The sequence below is a fragment of the Lepisma saccharinum genome, chromosome 2, assembly GCF_977018435.1.
Source record: "Lepisma saccharinum chromosome 2, izLepSacc3.1, whole genome shotgun sequence".
Lineage (NCBI taxonomy): Eukaryota > Metazoa > Arthropoda > Insecta > Zygentoma > Lepismatidae > Lepisma > Lepisma saccharinum.
Window position 1 is genome coordinate 25,650,498 of NC_139230.1, and position 24,667 is coordinate 25,675,164.

The following is a 24,667-nucleotide window of genomic DNA, read 5'->3' on the forward strand; positions in this document are numbered from 1 at the left end:
AGTAATTTTCAAAATTTCTTTAATAGTATGCAATAACTTTAGCAGTATTGTGCTTTTTGTAGATCTAAGATATGACTGTTACAGTATATTAATACAGATATTTGCATATTAATCCGTGTGTAACTTATTTTATGCCGGCTTTCTACATTTTACGAACGTAAAATATGGCAGAAAATTGAGGGAAACCCAATCTGTGGCCGAGCACGTTGAGTGAATGACTCCTGCCACCGCAGGTTCCGGGTTCGAGTCTTGACCTGTGTATGACTGTTCTTTGCGATTGTCCCATTGTCAATTTAATCTAATCATCATTCATCCTGATGGTAGCGCTTAACGCAAAGTAAGATAAATATAAATGCTCAGTGAACACGCGTTTTTTATTTATTTTTTTAAAGTTCATATTCATCATGTTTTGCTGTAGGTAACACAGTCAGTCCAATTACCGAGAATCGAATTGCTTTAAGTTTGTACACGATCCTTAAACTTGTCAGGTGCAAAGAAACATCTTCGTTGACGCATCAATTGCTAATCGGAGTTTACATATTTCGTTCATGAAATGATGACTTGACATAAACGAGGAGTTACTTCAGCACCATTAAAGAATTATAACTTATTACTGTATACGTGGTTAATCGCGATCACAATTTATTGGTTCGGATTCTGTGTATCGAGCCAAGCATAATTTAGTTCGCGCTGGAAAAATCTACTGTGTGCTTCAGAAATAATTGAGGGGTTACAAAAATTTATTGCAAGTAAACTATTGATCTTACGTTAATGAAACCAGTCCAGAACGATGGAGGAACTCAGATAGTTTGTGCGTGTATGTTTTGTTCAGCTGAGAGTTTATATCCCTCCCACTAGGTGAAACTCAAATCACCCACATCATTCACCAGTGTTTTGTGCAATGGTTTGGACTCCCAAGATCACCGGACCTTACACCGTGTGACTTCTTTTTGTGGGGTTTCATGAAAGACAGGATATTTGTCTCACCGATGTCGCGTGATATCGCAGCCATAAGGGAGCGTATCATCGCAGCGATAGACACTATCGACAGGCCTATGTTGATGCGAGTCTGGCAAAAAGTAGACTATCGTGTGGATGTGTGCCGTATCACCCGTGGTGCACACATTGGACATTTGTAGGTGTAAAAAAGACAAAAAAATAAAAATAACTGAGTTCCTCGTGCGTTCTGGACTGGTTTAATTAACGTAAGTTCAATACTTTACTTGCAATAATTTTTTGTAACCCCTCAATTATTTCTGAAACACCCGGTATAAGCGTGATTTCGTTTTGAGATGAATTTGTTTTTCATGTTGCATCTCATGCTCAAACAATTCGAGTAAAAAGAAGCGACAGGAAGAAATCAAAATTGTTTACACCATGAGCATATAGTCTGAGTAATTGTGTATTTTTTGCATACGAGAACTCTATCCATGAACTGAAGTGAATTTCGAAAGATAATTTATTCACGCACGTGCGAATATATATTCGATTTCTATTTAGTTTGTTTCAAGTCCATTGTCTAAATTTTTCGTTAATAAAAACGATGAGGATGAATGATGATCTGATTAAATTTATGATGGGACAAAGAGAATAACACATTCATGGATCCAGAATTCGAACCTCGGTCCCCTGGCTTCGTATCACGTCATGATAATCACTCCCCCACAGAGACAGGATAACATAGATTTAGTGCTACATCACCCTGTTTCTTTACGTGAAAATCAAAACGAAATGTTAATTTTCCAATTTCTATTGAAAGAAAACTGCTTGAAGTGGGAAAGGATGTAAGGGGATGCTATTATCTCCCCACCCAACTGGGAACATTTCCGTAAAACATCTCCCATATATTTTGATGTCGCACGTTATACCATACAAGCTCCCCTTGCCTCCATCTGTCTCCAAGGCTCAGGTAAACACCCCTTTAACAATTTCCACTTTAAACGTTGTATCATTTGATTTACATGGAGAAATTGAATTTATTTCAGAGAGAAATACCTCTCTTACCGAACTATCATTGGATTGTATCGACAAGGAAATTCCATTTGATATTCTTACGTAACTGTTTTTTGCAACGGTGCGAGAGGAAAGAGAGGCTTTCAATTCTGTAGGTGATTGCTCCGTAAGGAATGCATTGGAAGTTGTAACCATCCGTTGGCGCAACATTTCACATGCAGCGGCACCCATTGCTTGAAGTGGAAATTGTTAGGTTGGCAGATGTTGGAGTCTTGGGACTAGCTGGTCGATGCTTTGCGTAATTTATCCCGCACCCCCTTCCACTGAGAGCACTGGCGGTACCTGGAATTCATCAAATGAAATAATTCTTAGCTATGTGACAAAATGCGCCTCAAGTGTTAGGGGAGATTTCACACCAAAGTGGTGAGTGATACCTACACGTGGCGTGCCGCTTGTCGCTTCAGTATGAAATTCCCTCAGGGAGCTCACACACCCAAATAGTAGCTATATACTTCCTGGGATCTGTGATCATTCCCAACATCGATTTCCCACTCGCACCTTCTACATTTGAACAGCTTCCCTTATTTTTCAAAAATGCTTGATTTACGATCATTTTGAGGGTTTTTTAAAACATGGAAAAAAAGGCTTAATAGTGTTATCATTACACTCATCATATCATTATCTCCCTAATTACACCCCCTACGACCTTCGTGGCGGAGTGGTTAGCATAGCGTGCTACAGGTTGTTCTTTGCGAGTGTCCCTTCATCAATGTCGTCATATCATCACTCATCCTCATCATCGTGATTAGTCAGAAGTGGCAGAAGTGGCTAAATATATTTTTAAAAAAATCAAAAACTCCCCTCTCCCAATTGAAATTTTTGAATAAACCAGGGTCTGGAAGCACGTGTGTGACCTCACTTACGCTTTCATGGCGGGAAATATGATGACATTTATTGGCAACTATCCAATTGCTCCAGAGAGTTCATTTCGAGGGGGAAAGCTAAGAGGTAGTGACTGATGTGCATGTGTGTGTGAGCAGGGGAAGATCAAATCTGTCTACCGAACAGATTTAAGGGGAGGGGTGTATAGTTACAAGCAAAAGTGGGTTTACATACAAAAATTTGCATTTGTTAAGAGAGGGCGAGCTCTACGTTTGAATCACCTCTTCTTTCAACTCTTTTTAGGTAATATTCTTTCCTGAACGGAAATCGAATCACTCCTGAGGATTTCAGGTTTGAGTCCTAACCTGGTCATGGGTGTTTCTCTTTATCAATTTAATTCAAGTAGCATAATAGGGATTCAAAATTAGTGTGTGTGGGGGCACACACACATATATAAATACATAATGATGGTGATTGATTAAAATGTAATCTTTATGTGCAAGTAGAGAGACTGTACTTCTGTTAGCAATAATACAGGGTGTCCATAAAGCCCCATTATAAATTATTATTGTTGTGCATGAATCATAGATTATATACAGCTGCTGTTTTTTTGGGCTGGGGGTTAAAATGTTTCACAAGACCTGTAGTTTGTGTTTCTTGAGTCACACTACTCCAACTTGTACCCCTTTTGTGACCTTGAAGATTTCGAGATGAAAGTCAATTTCTGCCCAAGTATGAGTCAGCATGTCAGAACTCTCACTTTCAATAACATCAGTGATACTCTCTTTAGGTGTCATAATGTCAGAATTTTGGGGTGTATACAGTGATTCTTGATGCACCCTCACAAAAAAATATAATAGAGGTGATATATGGAGAGTGTAGAAGTCAGGAGAGTGTACCATCAGGGTCGACCCATTGTCCCCCCATAGTGGTTTGTTCTGCAAAGAGCACTTCAAACATTTACCTTTTGTACTGTCGTGAATTTCGTGTGGTTTTTCAGACCCCATATTTGATATCATTATGATGATTAACGTGAGCACATATGTGGAAGACAGATCCGTGTGAAGAAAATTATGTTTTTTTAGATAGTCATTGTTGATAATATCATTTGGCATGGAACTGTTAATGTTGCAATACAAAAAATCACATTGGCAACAAAAACTGTGGGCCTTGTGAAAAAAAAAGCTTTATATCATCTATGATTCATTTATAATAATTGTAACTGTGATGGGACCTATATTATGAAATGTTGTTACCTGAAATATGTGCCTCAATGTAGTTAATAGTGTACATTTTATGTGTTACAAATGATTATACTTTTCTTTTTTATTTTCAGTGAGGCTTATTGCAATCCAGATCTGCTCCATACTGTGCAAATGGCACATTTATATAATGACTCAAAAACATTCGTTGATAAAAAATTGAAACTTTCTCCTGCTGAAGTTTTAAAAAATTTTTATAAACTAATGAATGAAACTAAACAAAATCCCACAAGAGATCAGATACAGCGTTTTGTAGATGATAATTTTGGTCAAACGAACAGTGAATTTGAAAGTTGGAATCCAGAAGATTGGACACCAAACCCCAAATTCCTTGCTGAAATCATGGATGTGGATTTGAGAAAGTGGGGCTATCAACTAAATGAGATATGGAAAAAACTGGGAAGAAAAATCAAAGACGAAGTTAAAGAGCACGAAGACATGTACTCGATAATATATGTTCCAAATCCTGTTATTGTTCCTGGTGGACGTTTTCGAGAATTTTATTACTGGGACTCTTATTGGGTTGTCCGTGGATTACTACTCTCAGAAATGTTTTCTACTACAAAAGGAATGCTTGAAAATTTTCTATCAATTGTTGAAACATATGGATTTATTCCTAATGGTGGCAGAATTTATTATTTACAACGTTCCCAGCCACCATTATTGATCCCAATGGTTCAAAGCTATGTGGAAACAACTGGAGATAAACAATTTTTAAGAGATAGTATTTCAACACTTGAGAAAGAATTCAAATTTTGGATAGAAAATTACACTGTACCTGTTGAGATGAATGGAAAAACTTACAACTTGGCTAGATACAATGGTATTGCACCAGGACCTAGACCAGAATCATACAGGTGAGTTGCACATTACAAGTATTTTTATTTGTAGTCTTTCTAGTATTCTGTGCTTAATAGAGGCAGTTTTTCTGGCAGTTTTGCAAGTTTTTACGAGATTTCACACTGTAAGATAATGCATTTTTCATGGAGAAAATGATACTGTTTTGTCATGGTCTTGATTGTGAGGAGTAGGATAAGGTGGGACAAGTGAACCACCCTACCCTGTATATTTTTTCAGTTGTTGCATTAAGGGATATTTTGAAACATATTTGTATGTATCAGTAAGACTACATCTAGAAAACATATTTGCAATGTTTTAATGCATGGTTTTCCGAAGTTGCAAGGGACTTCTTTAAAGAAATGTGAAAAAGCAGCAAGTGTGTAATCAACTTTACATTGCTTATTTTTTGTTACTGAAATCCGTTTGTAGCACCAAAAAAAACTGTTTTCGTATTCATAAAGTACATTCTACAAAATTATCGTGAAATCTATGGTGTTAGTAGTGTTTATAAATGAGGTGGCCCAGTTGCCCCATTTGGAGGAAATTGGGCCACCTCTATGTTGGGATAAGTGGACTAGGTATAAATGAGTAAAGCTCATTGTGGAATATGATGTCAAGTTTACGTTTTATGCATCGATCTCTGGTAGTAGAACATGAATATGTGTTTCAAAATGTTCTATGTAATGATGTATATATTCTTCTGATATTTTCAAATCTCTGTGTAGTCTACATTTTCAGAGATTACAAAATGTGTCATGCAGCAATTTTAAGACATCACTTAAGCAATATTTTTATAATGAAAGTTATAGTGCATTGTTGGGGAGGAATAGATGGCAGGAGCCAAATGCATTGTAATTAAACCATTGTTTAACACTTGAAGTTCTCTTCACCCTTTCTGTTATCAGCACTGGAAGGTGAGAATGTTGAACAATTACTGAAAGGAGAGATAGGCAGTGTAGATATAACTCTATTAGAAATGCCACAAAAACAATTGTAGACAGTTTGTGTTGCTGATAAATCAATAGTTTTGCAACAGAAATTAAATGGACTCGGAACACTGACATAGTTTACTTCATGTAATTGAATCATAATTTGTTTGTTCTTGACGTTTTGTTAGAACTTTGTTTTGCCAAGTGAACATAGGAAATAGGTAATGTAATACTTTAGAAGTATTTGCATACCTTTTTGTAACCTAATTTTTGTATCTGGTATTCATGTAAAGCATAATATGTGGAGTCATTAAATACTGTGTGTATATTTTACAGAGAGGATTTTGAAACTGCAAGTGTTTACCAAACTCAAGCTGAGAAGGAGAATTTCTATTATGAGTTGAAAGCAGGAGCAGAATCAGGATGGGATTATTCTTCCAGATGGTACATTACAAATGGAACAAACGAAGGTAAAAACCTTTAAAAGTGTGTGTTAAATATCATGTGCACACTGCAACTTCATTTTCAAACTTTTCCAGACTCTCATTTATTCTTTTGATTTGGAAGTCCAATACTTGTTTCGTTAGATATATGTCCATGTTAGCTAATTGAAACAACATAGGTATTCTAGTGGCTTGAATTGGAAATTGTTTATTAACAGTCATCATAGCATACAGTCTCTGGTGAAGGTGTCATTTGATTTTTAAAAGTAAGGTTGCAAGGACTTTCCAAAATACTTTCCAGAGGATAATTTAGTACTGTGGTGATCCAGTTGGTAGTACATCTGTTTGCAGCATGTACAGTCATGGACACTTCTGGGTTGTAATGATCCCATCGAAAGTCAGTGGGATTGTTACAACCCAGAAGTATCCGTGACTACAAGTTAGAAGTCATGTAAGGATTTAAATTAATTAATATAATGTAATAATACCTTTAGTCTTGTGTTGTTGTTATTGTCACAATTGAACATATTTTTTAAAGGATTGAAATTACCATGGTAAAATAAATCATAGGAAGTAGTAGTACTTGCTCAATTCCTTCATATGCAAATATGTTTTTGAGAAGATTTTGCTGTTCTAGATGCATTTACTTTGTTTATAAAAGCCATTAAAATTAATGGTATGGAAGTTAATTATACTACATCCCAGGAATCTGTGGAGCAATGCCATGCAAAATGGTAGAGAAGGGAAGAAAGCGAGTGGATGGGGCAAAGCAGTCTGCAAATTGCTTGTAGCTGCAGCAACGCTGCTCTCTCCATGCTATCCCTTTTCCTCTCACACTTAGGTTGAGCCTTCTCGAGTCACTACTTGCTCAGATAACTTATTTGGATTTGCTTGCTCTAGAGACTCCTGGGAAAAGGTGTATGATGCATATTTAGGTCATCAAACTTTTGAATAGTATGTTCATTCATCAGGTTTTTGAAAGGAGAGAACTATATTAACATGGTTCGGAGAGTATGGTAAAAGGGGTAGAAAATTTTGCCTTTGTTTATGCACCTTTGATGGTTTCTAATGTGTTTATGAAGAATGAAGTACTTATTAATTTATGAGTACTGCTCATGTAACAATATTTCAAGTAGTGAAATTGATATAATTCTGATAAAAAGATTTGTATGAAAATTATTAATTCCTCTACTTTGAAAATAATTTTATTTACATATGGTCTTCTTTTTTTTTATATATAGGCAACTTGACTAATTTAAAAGTCAGGTATGTGATTCCTGTGGACCTTAATGCAATGCTGTATTGGAATGCAAAGATTCTGACAGACTATTTTTCTGAACTTCGCATGTTTGAGAAAGCAGCAGAATTTGAGAACTATGCTAATGAGTTGCTTGAAGCTATTAATACAGTTTTATGGGATGAAGATGTTGGAGTTTGGCTTGACTATGATTTGATAAACAATAAACGTAGGAACTACTTTTCTGTATCCAACATAGCACCATTGTGGACCAAATCTTACAAAGAATCAGAAAAGGATGAAGTAGTTGGCAAAGTAATGAAGTATTTGGAAAAAAGCAATGGCCTGCATTATGCTGGCGGAGTACCAACAACATTAGAACACTCAGGAGAACAATGGGATTTCCCCAATGCTTGGCCACCTCTGCAGTATATGTTAATTATTGGCCTTGATGCCACAGGAGATGCAGCAGCTAAGGAATTGGCATTTCAATTAACAGAAACATGGGTTCGATCCAATTGGAAAGCTTACTTAACTTACAAGGCAATGTTTGAAAAGGTAAATTGAATTTTGTGCTACATTTCTATGTCATGGTTATCCTATTTTTATTTAGTGTTTTTTCTGCCACTTTTGGCCAATTGTGGTGAGGAAGATGAGTGATGATTCGATGAAGGAGCACTCTCAAAGAACATCCATGCCCAGGTCAGGACTTGAACCTGGGTACTTTGGTGGAGTGATTGAATGTCGACCACTTAACATGCAAGGCCACCAAGCCAGCTGTAATGTGTGTTTTGATTGATTGTTTTTTATATTATGGGCATATCAGTACATAGGCGTTTTTTGCCTGTCACACAATACGAGATAAGCCCCTTAACTAAAATAAAATTAAGAACAGTTCCTTACAATAAAATGAAAGATGTTCAAGGATAAAATCTCCTTACCAGTTAAAAACTGAGTCTGTAAAGGGCACTCGGCACACACAAGGAAAACACAATTCCACAGAGGATCATGTTGGCTGTGGATCCAGGCACCAGAGCCTTGTTGGCCTGCAAGAAGCCATTACCGGGGTGTCCAACAGGGATGCTAGGTTGACTTTTCGTGCCTTACCAGAAGGTCACCCCCTTACAACCCCTAATGTGTGTTTATGTACATGTCCAGGGTAAATATTTTATGCTCATTTTTGTACAAAAACACACACACTGCCTATCTACCTACCTAGAGGGCATAGTAGCACGAAGAGCATTCATCATCATGCTCTTCTCTGTCTCACCATTCATTTCATTGTTGTTCATGATTCAGTTAATGGTACTACAGTTTTAACATTTTCATTCTTGTTTTCTACTTTTCCTTTTTATCCTGGGGTGTAAGTGATTACCTCCTAAGAAGGTGCCAAAACTTCAGCCTCACCTCACTTGGTACTCTGGGAAGTGCATGCTTAAATCTTCGCTGAACTTTTGGCAGTTATTTTTTTAATTTCCCACTCCTTTTGAAAAACTACTATGGATTCCAAAATCCTGGTATGAGATGGTATGGCATACTGGTAGTAATTAAGATGCCAAAAAGCATACTGGAAGTAATTTTTTTTTAAATTCGCACTTATTTATTGGAGCTGATCGCACAAGTAGCTATGCAGTGGTCAACAATGTACTCGCTCATTTCTCTCTCTCTATCTCTCTCTCTCTCTCTCTCTATCTCTATCTGCCAGCTCCGTGGCTGAGTGGTTAGCACATTGCGCTATGACGCCAGGGGTCCTGGGTTCGAATCCTGGCCTGGGCATGGATGTTTGTGAGTGCCCATTCACAATTTCATCATATCATCACTCATTCTCATCTTCGCAAATTATCCAAAAGTGGCACAAGAAGCGAAGTAAAATAAAGCACTTCAATCAATCAATCTCTCTCTCTATCTATCTCTATCTCTCTCTCTCTCTCTCTCTCTCTCTCTCTCTCTCTCTCTCTCTCTCTCTCTCTCTCTCTCTCTCTCTCTCTCTCTCTCTCTCTCTCTCTCTCTCTCTCTCTCTCTCTCTCTCTCTCTCTCTCTCTCTCTCTCTCTCTCTATATATATATATATATATATATATATATATATATATGCAACAGCGAAAGCAAACCAGACAAAAATTTACATGAATGTTGCAGAAGGAATTTTAAGCACATGTATATAGATAGATATTGGAGTATTATAGCAATTTTTCAAAAGGAGATGAAAATGAAAATTCAACAACTGCCCTGGCTTTCGCCAAAGGTCGCTTAAGGCTCTGGTGGCTGGACCTACAGTTAGTATAAATCCTCTGCAGAGCTAGTTTACTGTGTTCTTTTGTGTCCTGTCTGTCTGTGCACTGAATGCTAGTTCACAGCCTCGGCTTTTATAAATAGCATAGTGATTTTAGTACTAGATGTTTGTGATAAAGATATAAGCTCCCTATGTATGGCATAGTGATATTACTTTTTTGAAACATTTAATGTAGTTCTCATAAAGTTGTCAAATGTTTTCAATAGGGTATTGATTTATTTCTTCAGTGAGTTTTAATGTGTTTTTATGAGAAGTTTATCTCCTTAGTAGTGTTTTTTTTTTAATCCAGTGACTTAAATTAGCTAGCTCTGTTTAATAATCAAACAATTCTTAAGACTTTTTATATTGATGATATTGTATGGATTATTAATTTTCCAGCTATCACAGTAGGTTTCTGTCATTAACAAAACTTTCTTCTTCTTTTGTCTTCTGTTGTTATTTTATGTGGTTCTAGTGGAACTTGTAGCAATAATAGAGTAATGTAAAAGTATTGAGTTGTGTGTAATGTCTGCATGTTGTTTCTTTTACAGTATGATTGTACTGCATTTGGAGCAAAAGGAGGCGGTGGTGAATATACAGTACAGCTAGGTTTTGGTTGGACAAACGGTGTGGTACTTGAGCTCTTGGACAAATATAAGGACAGACTTACTGCAAAGGAGGGCATATTAGCATCATCATCAACATATTATACACCAAATAATCTTATTATTTGTTTCTCTGTGATACTAGCAACTTTAACAGTGGCAAGCATAGGGTGAGGTAAGTGTGGTGGTGTTTGTTTTTATTTATTAGATGTGGATGCAATACAGAATGGTCCAAAAAAGATAGTCAGTATTTTGATTACCTTATTTTGGGCCACCCTGTATTTTATAAGTGAAATATCATATTTGAATACCAGTGTCTGCTGCTAATTAAGAAGGGGATTTGAAGTTTTTAAAAGATTGTATCATCAGTAATTCTGTTTAATATAAGTTTAGCAAGAAGCTCATCTACTATTGTCCATCATTAAATCAGTCATATTGCATACCTAATTGTTGAATTTAAACTAGGGCTAAGTTGATACCACTTGGAACTGATACTTATACCTATTCCCACTCATGCCAATGCTTGAACATTTTAACCATTATAACACTTCAATTTTTCCGAGTTTAAAAATATTATAAGAATTATGTCAGAAATAATTAGAATAGTATAACTATTATTTAGTTACGAACTCACTTTTGCCATGTAATGTTTATGCAAAATTATGCTTTTTCCATAATTTGCAGGATAATTAGACTTGGTGATAGTGTGAAAGCATTTTTTGTGGACTCTGTGAGATTCCTGGACTCCAGAAAGTATCAGCTGTGTCAGTTATTAAAACTGAACTGATAGTTTCTGGTACTGATATCACTTGTACAGGTGATTAGCCAATGCATTAGCATTTGTAGCTCAACCCTAATTTAAACCACGGTTAAATACAATAATTGAATTCCAGCATTTGACCTGATAAAAAAAATCGCCAACTGCTCTGTTGTGTGATTACTGGGTGGCTATATCCTAGCTTCAAATTTTTAGCCACCAATACCGTTTGAATTTATCCACTATTAATGTTAGATGTTTTACTAAATATTTACTTATGTTTAAAAAAAGACCTATTGGCATTATGAAGTTATAAAATACTGTGACTGTTTTCATAAAATGAGTAACATTTAATGAAATAAGGATTTTTTTTTCTTTTTTACTTCAACTATCAAAAATTAAGGTTAGAAAATGCACATTTTCATGCAGAACAAACTAGTAGACATGAATTGATGCAACCACACTAGTGTCTAATATCAAGCATGCATTGATGATGAAGTCACAGTTACAAATAATAGTCTTCCCTGTTGCATAAAAATATATACTGTATATTCTATATTCAATGTTAATGCTGGTGACAATCTGGATAATGTTAAATTTTGCATCTCTTTCATTACAACTACAAAAGCATTGGCTGTTGGTCCACAGTCTTGCATGTTCTATAACTTAATTTTTTCCAAGTTTTTAAGTAGTTGTGTGAAAAAGTAGCCCTGTGTACTCACATAATTGTGATATTAATGGAATTTCCCCTCACCCTCATTACTTTTCAATATAGCATGGTGAAATAGTCAGGGTAATGTGCTATGAAGTCAAACCCTGGTTTATCCTAGCATCCATTTCATCAGTAGATTTCCATCACAATTAGCCCAAATGGTAGAAAAGCAATGTAATATAACCAAATGGAAAGAATTGATATTCAATATGGTATAAATGGTATTGAAAATAAGTATGATAGTGAGTAGTGTACACGGAGTGGTCACTTTACTAGGAATGTCTGCTTTACTTACTGTAGGATCCTGTTGAGTGTGTTAACATGATTTTCACTCTTGAACAAAAGTGAAGGCATATGAACTGTTATATGAATTAAGCGATTAGGGAGTTTGAATTTATCCACTATTAATGTTAGATGTTTTACTAAATATTTACTTATGTTTAAAAAAAGACCTATTGGCATTATGAAGTTATAAAATACTGTGACTGTTTTCATAAAATGAGTAACATTTAATGAAATAAGGATTTTTTTTTCTTTTTTACTTCAACTATCAAAAATTAAGGTTAGAAAATGCACATTTTCATGCAGAACAAACTAGTAGACATGAATTGATGCAACCACACTAGTGTCTAATATCAAGCATGCATTGATGATGAAGTCACAGTTACAAATAATAGTCTTCCCTGTTGCATAAAAATATATACTGTATATTCTATATTCAATGTTAATGCTGGTGACAATCTGGATAATGTTAAATTTTGCATCTCTTTCATTACAACTACAAAAGCATTGGCTGTTGGTCCACAGTCTTGCATGTTCTATAACTTAATTTTTTCCAAGTTTTTAAGTAGTTGTGTGAAAAAGTAGCCCTGTGTACTCACATAATTGTGATATTAATGGAATTTCCCCTCACCCTCATTACTTTTCAATATAGCATGGTGAAATAGTCAGGGTAATGTGCTATGAAGTCAAACCCTGGTTTATCCTAGCATCCATTTCATCAGTAGATTTCCATCACAATTAGCCCAAATGGTAGAAAAGCAATGTAATATAACCAAATGGAAAGAATTGATATTCAATATGGTATAAATGGTATTGAAAATAAGTATGATAGTGAGTAGTGTACACGGAGTGGTCACTTTACTAGGAATGTCTGCTTTACTTACTGTAGGATCCTGTTGAGTGTGTTAACATGATTTTCACTCTTGAACAAAAGTGAAGGCATATGAACTGTTATATGAATTAAGCGATTAGGGAGTAAAACTTGATATCCCTCACTCTGATCAAATTTGAGATAACATTGGGTTCAGCTGCACAGTCTAATGTTGCTCACACATTAGTGAAAAAAGTCCATTCAGTAGCCGTTAATTGGAAAAACACAGAGGAAGGTCTAGGTAATACCCACAATGCAATGGATGAACTTTCACTTGCATTTTTCTCAGTTCTATCCTTTTGTGGGTTATCAAGTTTTACTCCAAAAATGCTCAAAGAATTTTAAGATTTTTTTGCTATCTCACATGTCTTGTGCCATCGAGCTATTGTTAAATTATAATTGTAAAGGAGCTTGTAAATGCTTCCACACTAACTATCCAATTGCATGGAATTGTCAGTTTTGTCAGTTCCATTCATAATATATTCATCACTTTCTGCTGCCTGTACCATATTCTGATTCTGCTGCCTCATGGAGAAGGTTGACCAACCACACTGAGTTGACTTGCAGTCTTGCTGCTGATGGTTCCATATTCGAATCTTGGGCTGGTCATGGGTGTTGTGTGTCACTTCAGTTTTATCTCATCATCCTCATCATCACAATTAACCTAAAGATAAATGCAGAAAAGTGACATGAAGGAAGGAAAATAAAATAAGATAGAGACTATTCATTTGAAACTCCATATTCATATTTGTGCAAAACTAAAAATGTTATCTATTTGAAAGATATCTAAATTCAGCACTTCTGACATCAATAATCATACCATACTTTAACTACAGAAATCACATTTTTTTGCCATTTACGGTAACATATCTTGCACTAACTAAATGGCATAATTAGTATTTTCTTGCATATATCCTGGATGTTGGCCATGTGTTCAGTTGTGGTGATGTGTTCCTATTGGAGTGACCACTTGGTATACACAGCACTATATTGTGTAAGATACGTAAGATATGACAGTGAGTGATTTTTCTAAATTTGAAACTAATTGTTTGTTTTATTTCTTTTCAGATAATTTTTCATACTAGAATATGGAAATATGTTGAAAAGTGATGTTCACATGAAGGAAATGTGCTCATTTATTGCTCTGCTGTTCATTAGTATGGAAAGTAATGAGACTAGTCAGACAATAATGGCTGCTCATCGTAGAATCTCAGGGTTGCTTTAATTTGAAGTATTCAGTTTCTGCATGTATTTGTAGCACACACCAGACAGTATTATGCAACAGATGAGAACAAATATCTGTTCTTCGTAGCTCACGTCCTTTCTCCCCCATCCCCACCTCCTAATATGATGCATTGGATGTTTATTTCATCCTGTGTCATATTACAACATTTGGAAATGTATTATCTCAATGAAGAGTGCTTTTAGAAGTATATCAGTGAGTTTTTTAATTACAAACATTTTAACATTTTATATATATGCTGCTATAAAATGGGATATGAATGTATGAAATGGTAGTGATGGAAAACCATTTCATATGCTCCCTATTTGTGTGATATTTTAAGGAGTGCAAAACATTCCCAGTGGGTTAAATCAATTATTTATAGTATGAGTGAATAAATAAGATTTTTTTATTTTGAGTTTTTGTTTAAGTCCACCTTATGCACAGACAGGCTAATCAGAACTGGACCCACAGTTTACAGTGGGATCTCAACCACTATGTGCCTCCATCGGTTATTGAACCTGGGACCCCTGAATCACAAGGCGATGACATTACCACTATCCACTATGCCATCAGGGAGGTCCAGAATGAATAAATATTACCACCAATAATGTTGCATGGTACTGTGTATGGTGTGATATAAAATAATTATTTTTAACAGTTTACCCACTGCATATTAAGGCTATGCAGTATTTTATTTATTATATGCAGTATTATTTTCGAAGTAAAAATTACATCTTTCCATCTTTAAACGTAGTCCTCTGTCCAGCTTCAATGGAGTGTAATAGGTTTGGTGCATAAACTCGTAAACTTCTCTTCCTGATAGAACGTACGTAAATTACAGAAATCATCTAAATTTTTCCACATGGCCATCTGAGACTTTTACTTTTCAGAATGTACATTGTAATTCATTTAAATCACATTTAGTAGAGAAGAGATATTTTGACATTCACTGTTCCATTTTTATAATAAGTTTGTGGTAGTGCACTTTATCATCTGATGAAATGTGATTAGGAGCTACCACTGAATGCATAATATGTGCCATCAAATACTCTTACATGAATGTTATTTACATATATATATATATTAATTTTTATTATGGTGCTCATAATAGTTTTATTATTTTTGTCAAGATAATGAATATATGTTGGATTTCCGAAGTGTGTTTATATGTGTGCTTGTGTGTGTGTTCATGTATATGTTAACAATAAGCTTCCTGCATGATCATTTTCCACAGCATGCTACTGTAGTCATGCACTTCAATTTCTTGTTGTAGAGAGAGAATCTGATTTGGGCAATAAGTAGTTACATTACTAACCACAGAAGAGAAAGTTTTTAATGTCTAACTGTAGATATTATTGAGCAGTAGATGTCGAGTTGTTTTTTTTACACAAAAATTGAATTGATTGTTGTTTTTCACAAGTCAAGTAAGCATAGAACTGAAGTTTGAAATTTGTCAGATAATGCACAAATGAAGTTACTTTGAGTGCAAATTAGTGCAATGCATAATTTTTTTTTTTTTGTTAGTCCAGTTTTATATGTGGAGTATTCATTCTAATTGTGTATGTTGGATTTTTCTTTTCTTTTGTGAATGTTAATCCATTGACTGTAGTGTATCTGGTTTTGGTGCTGTGTAAAAATTAGTATCCTGTTTCAAAAAAAACATCTAGACATGGCTAGACATCGAGGTGCATGTTGTTAGTTTTTTTTTTTATATTGTTCAAAATGTTCCTGTTGATTTTCTGTATTCACATAGTGTTAGTGCACTTTATACCAAACAAACCATGGTTGCTGAGATTTTTGTGTTATGGGACTATTTTAACAGTATCCATTGAATTAAAAACTGTTGTTGAATACATATCTGACTATATGTAAGATAATGTTGATAGTGTGAACTATTTTTTATTTTTTATCATTATATAAGATACCTGCCTTCATTTTCATATATAGTAGTTGTTTCTGATATTCAAATACAAACTCAGTACTTTTAAATGATTATTTATTTGCTTTCTTTGCAAAATTTGATTTGTCAAAGGTGTCAAAAATTTCATAATTTTTGTGGATTTTTTTATGCATGGAGCAGAAAGTGGAACATAGGTATAAGAAATGAGACAATAAATCAAAGATTCATTTGGTTTACTTTGTGAAAAATATGACATCAGCAGAATGAAACTATTTCCAAAATTTTATGCCCTCTCGGCTTCATCAAGATATTGATTTTTTTTTAAGAGAGAGAAAGGAGGGAGGTAGGTAGGAGTAATTAGGTAAGGTAAAGTTCCTTGTGGACATAGCACCATGCCATGAAGGCACATTTAGGGGATGTGGGGATAGGACCCCACACATTCTCGATCTCTGCCATTTGGAGGTGATGTGATCAGCACCACACTCCAGCTGCCTTTACCCTGCATTACAGATTACATTCATGTAATAATCCCCAGGCATCTCCCAGGGATCCAAGATCATAACAAAATGCAGGATTCATACAAAATAACTGGCTTCATGATCTTGGTGATGTCCCCCTTTTTTATGATTGGGCAACAGCATTAGTGAGTATTTTGTTTCTGGAAAGTTTACACACTAACCAATGGGAGAGCTATTCTTGTAGCAGAAGTAGAATACACTGCAGGCATTATTGCTCATTTTAATTACTTTAAAGAGCAGTTGCGCGCGCGCACACACACACAAACAATGATCTTGCATATGTTGCTTCATGTCTCTTTTTGGCCATATTATATTGTAGTTTGAAGTTATGCAGTGTATGCTTTGGGAACATCCCCATGGTGTTAGTACATATTTTGATCATGAGGATGGTGCTGAGAAGGTTTCAAAAGGCTTGAAATCTGCATTAGCACCAATTTTGTGTTTTGCACGAGGTAAGCCAAATATGATATTAACCTAACATCACGTTAAATACTATTTTAAAATAATTTCTCAGGTCTCCACTATGGTCATCATAAGATTACGTGATTTTTTGTGCATGATGATTATGCCACAGTGACTCATACAATCAATTGAATTACAGTTCTGATTTGCAATATCTCTTACAAGAGACAGCCACACATGATGGTTCGGATCCCACTTTCAACTGTAGGTCCAGTCCTGATTAGCCTTACTGTGCATAAAGTGGACCAACTCAATCTTACATGAGACAGCCATTGGATATGAAATCTAGAATCCATTTCGGTTTTCCTGAGCAATTCCACTGTCTGAAATGTCATCAAATATGAATTTAGAGACAATCTGATTAATTATCTATGTCAGTGCTAGTTGATAATAGCATATTGGTTCCTTTCCATTTTTGATGATATTTTAATTTCTATAGTCAGTTCACTTGCACAATTTGAGTGTGTATAAAAGCAACCTTCATGTTTATTAACATGTAGTGTCTTTAGGTAATAGAGTATGCTTGGATTTGTAGTTGAAACCGCACAATTCGAAGGGTAATCAGAACATATCAAGAAGGTATGGCTGTATGAAATTTGTCAAGCAATTCCTTAACCTTGTTTGCATTATGCAAATGTTGTGCTTAATATGATACCACTACATTGTGCCTTTAAGAAGACAGCAATGAAGAAGGAGTCTTTTCGAAAAATGTTCCCATTGTTTTCAATGAAAGCATTTCCTAGAATTTTTGCTATGTTGGAACTGTCAACTGAAAGTATTTTTTGGCCCACTCATAATGTACAGATGTAAAATATTTTGATCCCACTAAGCTTTGCAAGTTGTCATGAGAACAACTAAATATTGCATGAATTTTATTGTATTTATTAATTCTTGCATCAATTTTCTGCACATTTGTACATATATTGTATCTGGCACTAGTACCTTTAGCAGAAGTCATTGTCCTACCAGAGTCACAAAATTGTATAATCAGTTATATAAATAGGCATCTGGACAATTTAGGGACTAGTCCGACTAAATGAATAACATTATTCATTACCAATGTGACAGCTGTATTCTTATGAGGGTGGGTCTGTGGCTTTAAAAATAGAACTAAAATAAAAGTAATGTATGAAATTAAACTATATCACATTATGGACACATACACACTGCTTTTCTAATAAATCAAAATGTGGTAGACTGGCAATTTTCACAGGAGTGAAGAGAGTGAGTTGGTCATCTAAAATCTAGGCAACTCTGGAAATTTGTGGGTTATTTTCCATGTCACATTCACCCCATGGCCAACAATGATTGGATTGTTACTAATGATGAAATGACACACCTAAATACAATTTGCTGTTCCAACAGTTATCGTTGCTTGAAAGCAAATGTATTTGTGTGTTTGTATTCACTAGTTTTGTGATATTAGAATAATTTTTCTCCCCCCAGAATCTTGTACCCTGTTTGGGACTGTAATTAACTCAGTCATAACATAATTAACATAAATCATAATAATCCTCTTTCCAATCCATACATGTTTTATTTTGTTGGTGAGTTAACACAAAGGAATTGTACTGCTGCAGTAATAAATCTTCACTTTAGACAAAAAAATAATAAGAAAAGCCTTTTTCTAATGATGATTGGAGCTCCAACTATTGAGTGTGGCACTTTATCTGGAAAGAAGTAGGGAGTAATTTCACAATAATGAAATCACTACATATACACTTTTCTAAAAGATAGGGTGATATCTGCAATTGTTTCGGATCTAAAACAAAACACAATTTTTCTTTTTTCTGTTTAGCAGGATTAAAACTTTTAGGACTTGCTAAACATATATTAAAACATGAAAATTCATTTTGGGCTCATGTTTTACTATCTTCTGTTACTCAAATGAGCAAATTTCAAAACATTAATGTTATTTATTTTTTATCGTTTTTGTGGCAATTCAACAAATTTAGTGTACTTTCATATTATGCATTGAAAGACATCTCGGAGCCCACAACCCAGTCACAAAGTTTTCCAACTCTGCAACACTGTTGTTAAAAATTTGAACAGATTACATTTAGAGAGCTGATGCTCAACCTTAATACAAACAATGGTGTAGTGGTAATGCTGTTGCCTTGTAATCAAGGAGTCATAGTTTTGGTCCCCTGGTGGAAGCATACCGTGGTTCGGACCCCACTTTAAACTCTAGGTCCAGTCCTGATTAGCCTATCTGTGCATAAAGTTTACTTGAAACAAACTTTGACTTCAATAAAAATGTTACATGGAAGCATTGTTGGCTCAGAAAATATTGTAACTTGTGTCATCTTATCTGGATGTAAATTGAGACCCTCTTTTAAGAGTTCTTGCATTTTTCAGGAACAGGTTCAATTCATTACTAACAGCAAGAATACTTTATTAAAATGACCAAAACTATCAGCATGCCCATAGCTTGAAAGTTTATGCATTGTAAACAGAAGTGGTCACATAACTTCATGTATTCACTGGTAATTTTGAGAGTCCAGCAAGGGATTTTTCTTTTGCATGAAATTTTCTGATTTGAATCCTGTATGGTTCATGGACAGACAGTAATTTTTTTTAATTACAAATGCACACAACTGTGTGAGTAGATACATTAAATGAATATTTTGTTCATGAAACTAGACACACTGAAGTTGTAATTATCTGTTGGGGTTGTTCATCAAAGGAAATAATGTGTAGGAGAGGAGGACAAAATACAGTGGAACCTTGGTTTTACATTTTCCCGCATTATATATTCAATCTTGATGGTCCCAACATAGCAAAATGTGATAAAATTTTCCTCAATGTTACATTTTCCTTCATTTTTTGTTTCTTCACCTTGGTATTCTAAAAAATGTAAGATCTAGGTTCCATTGTGTACAAATGAGTTAATCCACATTTCTGCACATAGACCACATTTGTATTCAAATTGAAATCTGCTTTATTGCCTTTATAATGCTGTGGAGTGAAAGCTCATAATATAGGTACTCTTGCCACTTCTTCAAGTGTGAATATTTAAGTATTACTTTGTTACTATGTACCAGAGATGTTTGTATACAATATTAACAGAATATTTTGAATATGAAAAGAAAAATTCGTATGGTCTTATCTGGTTGAGTTATGAACCTCAGAATTCGAAACCAGCATTAAAAAAAAACACTTCCAATAATTTATTGGCTTCCCACTGCTATCATCTGAGAGGACAAATTAGAAAGGAGGAAAGAGGCTCAGGTAAGTTCAGGTCAATTTCCGTCTGTTCCAGTGGATGCAGAAGTTGCACGATACATCAAGATATCTGCTGCATTTCCATGAGGGCCAGCCACACATTGGATCAGACACAACATGACATGATATTTTTATCTCTCGACAGTTTTGGGGAGCATATTTCCACAGGCTCTTATCACCACTGCAGACTGGATCAAACATTTATTTCAGATAGTCATGGGCACTTTGTGAGAAAGCAATGAATGACCATGGAATTTAGTATTGCTGGAGTAGGCATGTGACAAAATGCTCTGCTCATGTGCAAATCCATTCACAACTCATGACAAGGTTTATATTCTGATGTGTAATTGTACCCTGTGCTTCATAAGTTGTGTTACTCTAATTTTGATTGGCCAGCCTCCATGGCAGAGTGGTTAGCACATCACACTATGATGCCAGGGATCCCGGGTTTGAATCCTGGCCTGGGCATGGATGTTTGCGAGTGTCCATTCATCAATTTCATCATCATCACTCATCCCCATCTTCTCAAATTAGCCAAAAGTGATACATTTACACCAGGGTTTTTGCATTATGAAGCCTAATCCAATGGGGCATTCTTAAGTACTTTTGGTTGCCAATTTACTCCAGACAAGAAATTCTTGAAATTAATTAGTGTCTCAAATCTTGCATCCATTTCAAAGTTTTGTGTCTGGTGACATGGCTCTTCTGTGTTTTTCAACCAGTAGATGTCATGTGCAGAACTTAATGGACTTAGGATTAACAATTTTGTGGGCAATGTGGAAAACAAAATTACATTTTAGTGGCATATTATCTACATTAGGAATACTAACAGTCCCAAATTTTGTTACCAAATGCGCACCACATGTCTTCAAGTAATGACCATACAACCTCACTAAAGCATCATTCATAATTTTACTCTGAAATTTTGCTTTCGCAAGCACAGGGAAACAGTGCTGCCCTCAAGGAAGAAAAAGAAATCAGTTTGAATTTATCCTGTTCCTGCAACACACTGTACCAGTTCTGCTTATAATAATTTAAGCAATTAACTGAGATTGAAATTTAAAGTGTGTGGGTGAAATGTATAATTTTTGGTTGACATTCATTTTCCAGGGGAGATAGGCCCCCTGGCACCCTGCGGGATGTCCATGCCTGAAACAGCTTGACCATTGTTTTCTTTTTCTTTTTGAAAAGAATAACTTTCTCGTCTCATCTTGTCATGTCTTGTTGTGTCTTGTCATATGTGGCCTGCATAATCCAGCAGTAAAATCATGGTAATTGGATTTTTCTAACATGTATCATGAAAAAATAAAAGTTTTGATGTGTCATTGTGTACAGTTACTTTGTATATTTATTTCTTGGATGTTCTGTTGCTAATTTTCCTATCCCATGTATTTTTTTTTCTATTACATGCCATGTAGAGTTGCTTTTTTCTTCTTTTCAGTACTTATATTGGGAATAATCTGTAATTAGCTTTCTTTCAATATGTGTGCCAACTTTTCTTGTAATTATTTAACATGAGGTAACTTGACAGTGATGAATGCTATCACGTTGCACTCAAAGCCCCTCCAATTCTATTGAGAGTTGGGAGAGTTATTTCAAATTGTTCCCTTTCTGAAATACTAATGGTTAACATTTTCTAAGTTTGATTTATTTTGCTTGAACTTTCATCAATAGTATTTTCACTTTAGTTATCCTTGTGTTCATTAATTCTGAATGGCCAGCTCAGCTTGGTGGCAAAGCATGTTAAATGGTCTGTTTTTTATATTGCCACATATGTTCCTGAACTAGAGTCCCAGCCTGGACATGGATTTTTTTTGTGAGTGCTCCTTCATCAATTTAGTCTAATCGTCACTAATCCTCATCACCATGATTAGCCAAATGTGGCAAAAAAAACTGATGTTAAATATAACAATTACAAATATTTTCAGAATGCATTTAGTCCATCTGTTGTCATACTAAGCATGTCTTTTTGGTGGGACCAGGTTTTCTCAATGATACTAACTTGTTTTACCCATTTCAAGAAATATTAGGAAGTGTAAGACGACAATTGCATGTAAATAATGTTTTTTTTTTCCAGTAAGTTAGGTGAATTCCAGTTATGTGAATGTATAAAAGATATATTTCCAATATCAAATTTATCTGGTTTCAAGGACAGAAACAAAATTCTGTATTGAGATTATAGGCACATATTGTTTACAAAATTTACCCAACATTCAAAACTACAGTGTCTGAAACATTTTGCATATATTTTGAATGTGAATCTGAATAGAGAGTGTTTTTTTTTTTTCAAAAAATAGATAGGAGAAAATATAAAATTTGGTGAAGTAGACATTGTGTTCTGTGTAGCTTGCACAGTTTTGTCATAATGAGAGTTCAATCATAGGTTCTTTTTGGACATTTATACATAGTACAAATTCATTTATTTTGAATAGAATATTATTTTTTAACTAAACTTTAAGTGAATTTAAATGAACATATTTATCTTCAACTTGTGATCTTGTCAAATATTCGTGGTTTAGATCTTAGCTTCATCATATGCAATTCATTACTTTTTTTTTTTGTCTATTTCATGTACTCATGATTCATTTTCATCACACAATCATTGCAAAGAGGTAGAAAAGTGACATTAATTGCTCAATTAAAACTAAATGAAAATACACATTTTACTGTATTCCCATCACCTCTCCAAAATACTAGCAATTTAAGCTAGCACATTTTAATCAAAGTCCCTGAATTCCATAGTACATACGTTTTGAATAGAGAACAAGTATTAACTACTTTTGCACTAAAATATTCTATGTTGACTCTGACAATAATTACAATATTAATCCATATCTCATGGATACACTAACACCAATAGAGTGCCAATATGAACTTTACCATTACCGATAACTAATATAAAATAAGCATTTAGTGCACAATTTTAATGTTATATTCATCTCGTAGGGATGCATTCCAAAAGTTGCATTCGTTTTATGTGTTAAACATGTTACTGCAATCCACTTTCTCTAGGAGCAAATACCTGTAGAATCATCTTTTATGTAGTTTACGTGGATTAACACTTGTTACCCTACCACCTATCCCATGTGATATAGTGGTTGGTAATTCAGTCACCTTGTAAAGGGTCCAGATTGGATCACTGGTGGAAGTATATCACAGAGTGGTTTGGACTGCACTTTCAACTGTAGGTTTAATCCCAATCAGCCTATCCAGGAATAAAGTGGACTTTAAAAAAAAAAAATTGCATAGCACCTTGTTCAAAGTATATATAAATCAGGCATACAACAGATTAATCAGTACTCTTTATCAGTATCAGCCAATATAGGCATTTCACTGTATTGGTTTTTCAGTAAAATTTTTGACAATGTTACTGATACAATATCACTATTAATAGCCTGTAATTCACTGTAAAGTTCTGCAATCTTGTTATTTTTATGGATATAAATTTACAAATTGTATGCCCTAGTATTGCAAAGTATATGTAGAATCTTTTTCAGGGGCAAAACCCATTGAAGTCACTTGGCTACATACATTAATTAAAGAGCTGGCCCCCATGGCAGAGTAGTTAGCACATCGTGCTGTGATGTCAGGGGTCCTGGGTTCGAATCCTGGCCTAGGCATGGATGTTTGCGAGTGTCCATTCATCAATTTCATCATATCATTACTCATCCTCATCTTCGCAAATTAGCCAAAAGTGGCACAAAAAGCAAAGTAAAATAGAACAAAACAACATTAATTAAAGAGTTTTATGAACCTTTAGTATTCTGTAAGGAAAATTTGCAACTTTATATTGGATCAATAGAAAATAGCTTATCAGTCCTCAGTCCATCTCTAATGTAAATAATTTTCACAGCTTTGTTTGAGGTTTTGTTTTAGTCCGCTGTATGCACAGATAGGTTAATGGGGATTGGACTTAGTTTAAAGTGGGATCTGAACCACTATGTGCCTCCACTGGGTATTGAACCTGGGACCCCTTGATTACAAAGCAACGTCATTACCACTACACCATCAGGGAAGCCCCAATTTTTACAGCTGAGAGTAGGCATTGCCCTCTTTGTAGATGCTTCCAATTATTGCTGCTAGCTCTAAATTTTTGTTTCATGGCATCCAAAATAAGAAGTTCAGCCTCATTTCTATTTCACTCACTCTCTTCCTCCTATTCATGTCTAATTTCATGGCACTTAATTTCATGTTTTCCAATCATCAATTTTCAGTGAACTATTTGAAATTCGAATTTAATCCTAATTTGCAACAGTTGGGTCACCTTAGTTGAAATACATACATTTATCCAAA

General features: G+C 34.9%; 1 protein-coding gene across 8 annotated transcripts in view; it reads left to right on the forward strand.

Moving 5' to 3' along the window:
• LOC145983960 (trehalase-like) overlaps positions 1-24,667 on the forward strand; it is a 184,570-nt gene that overhangs the window by 148,347 nt on the left and 11,556 nt on the right. For 7 of the 8 annotated variants that reach the window (XM_083117171.1, XM_083117175.1, XM_083117174.1 and 4 more), the window contains 4 exons: positions 4,172-4,954; positions 6,203-6,336; positions 7,551-8,104; positions 10,369-10,592. In XM_083117171.1, coding sequence (XP_082973297.1) covers positions 4,172-4,954; positions 6,203-6,336; positions 7,551-8,104; positions 10,369-10,592 — 1,695 coding nt within the window. Of the gene's footprint in view, positions 1-4,171; positions 4,955-6,202; positions 6,337-7,550; positions 8,105-10,368; positions 10,598-14,112; positions 16,253-24,667 lie in introns of those variants that run through there. The other variant, XM_083117178.1, reaches the window with a different exon arrangement.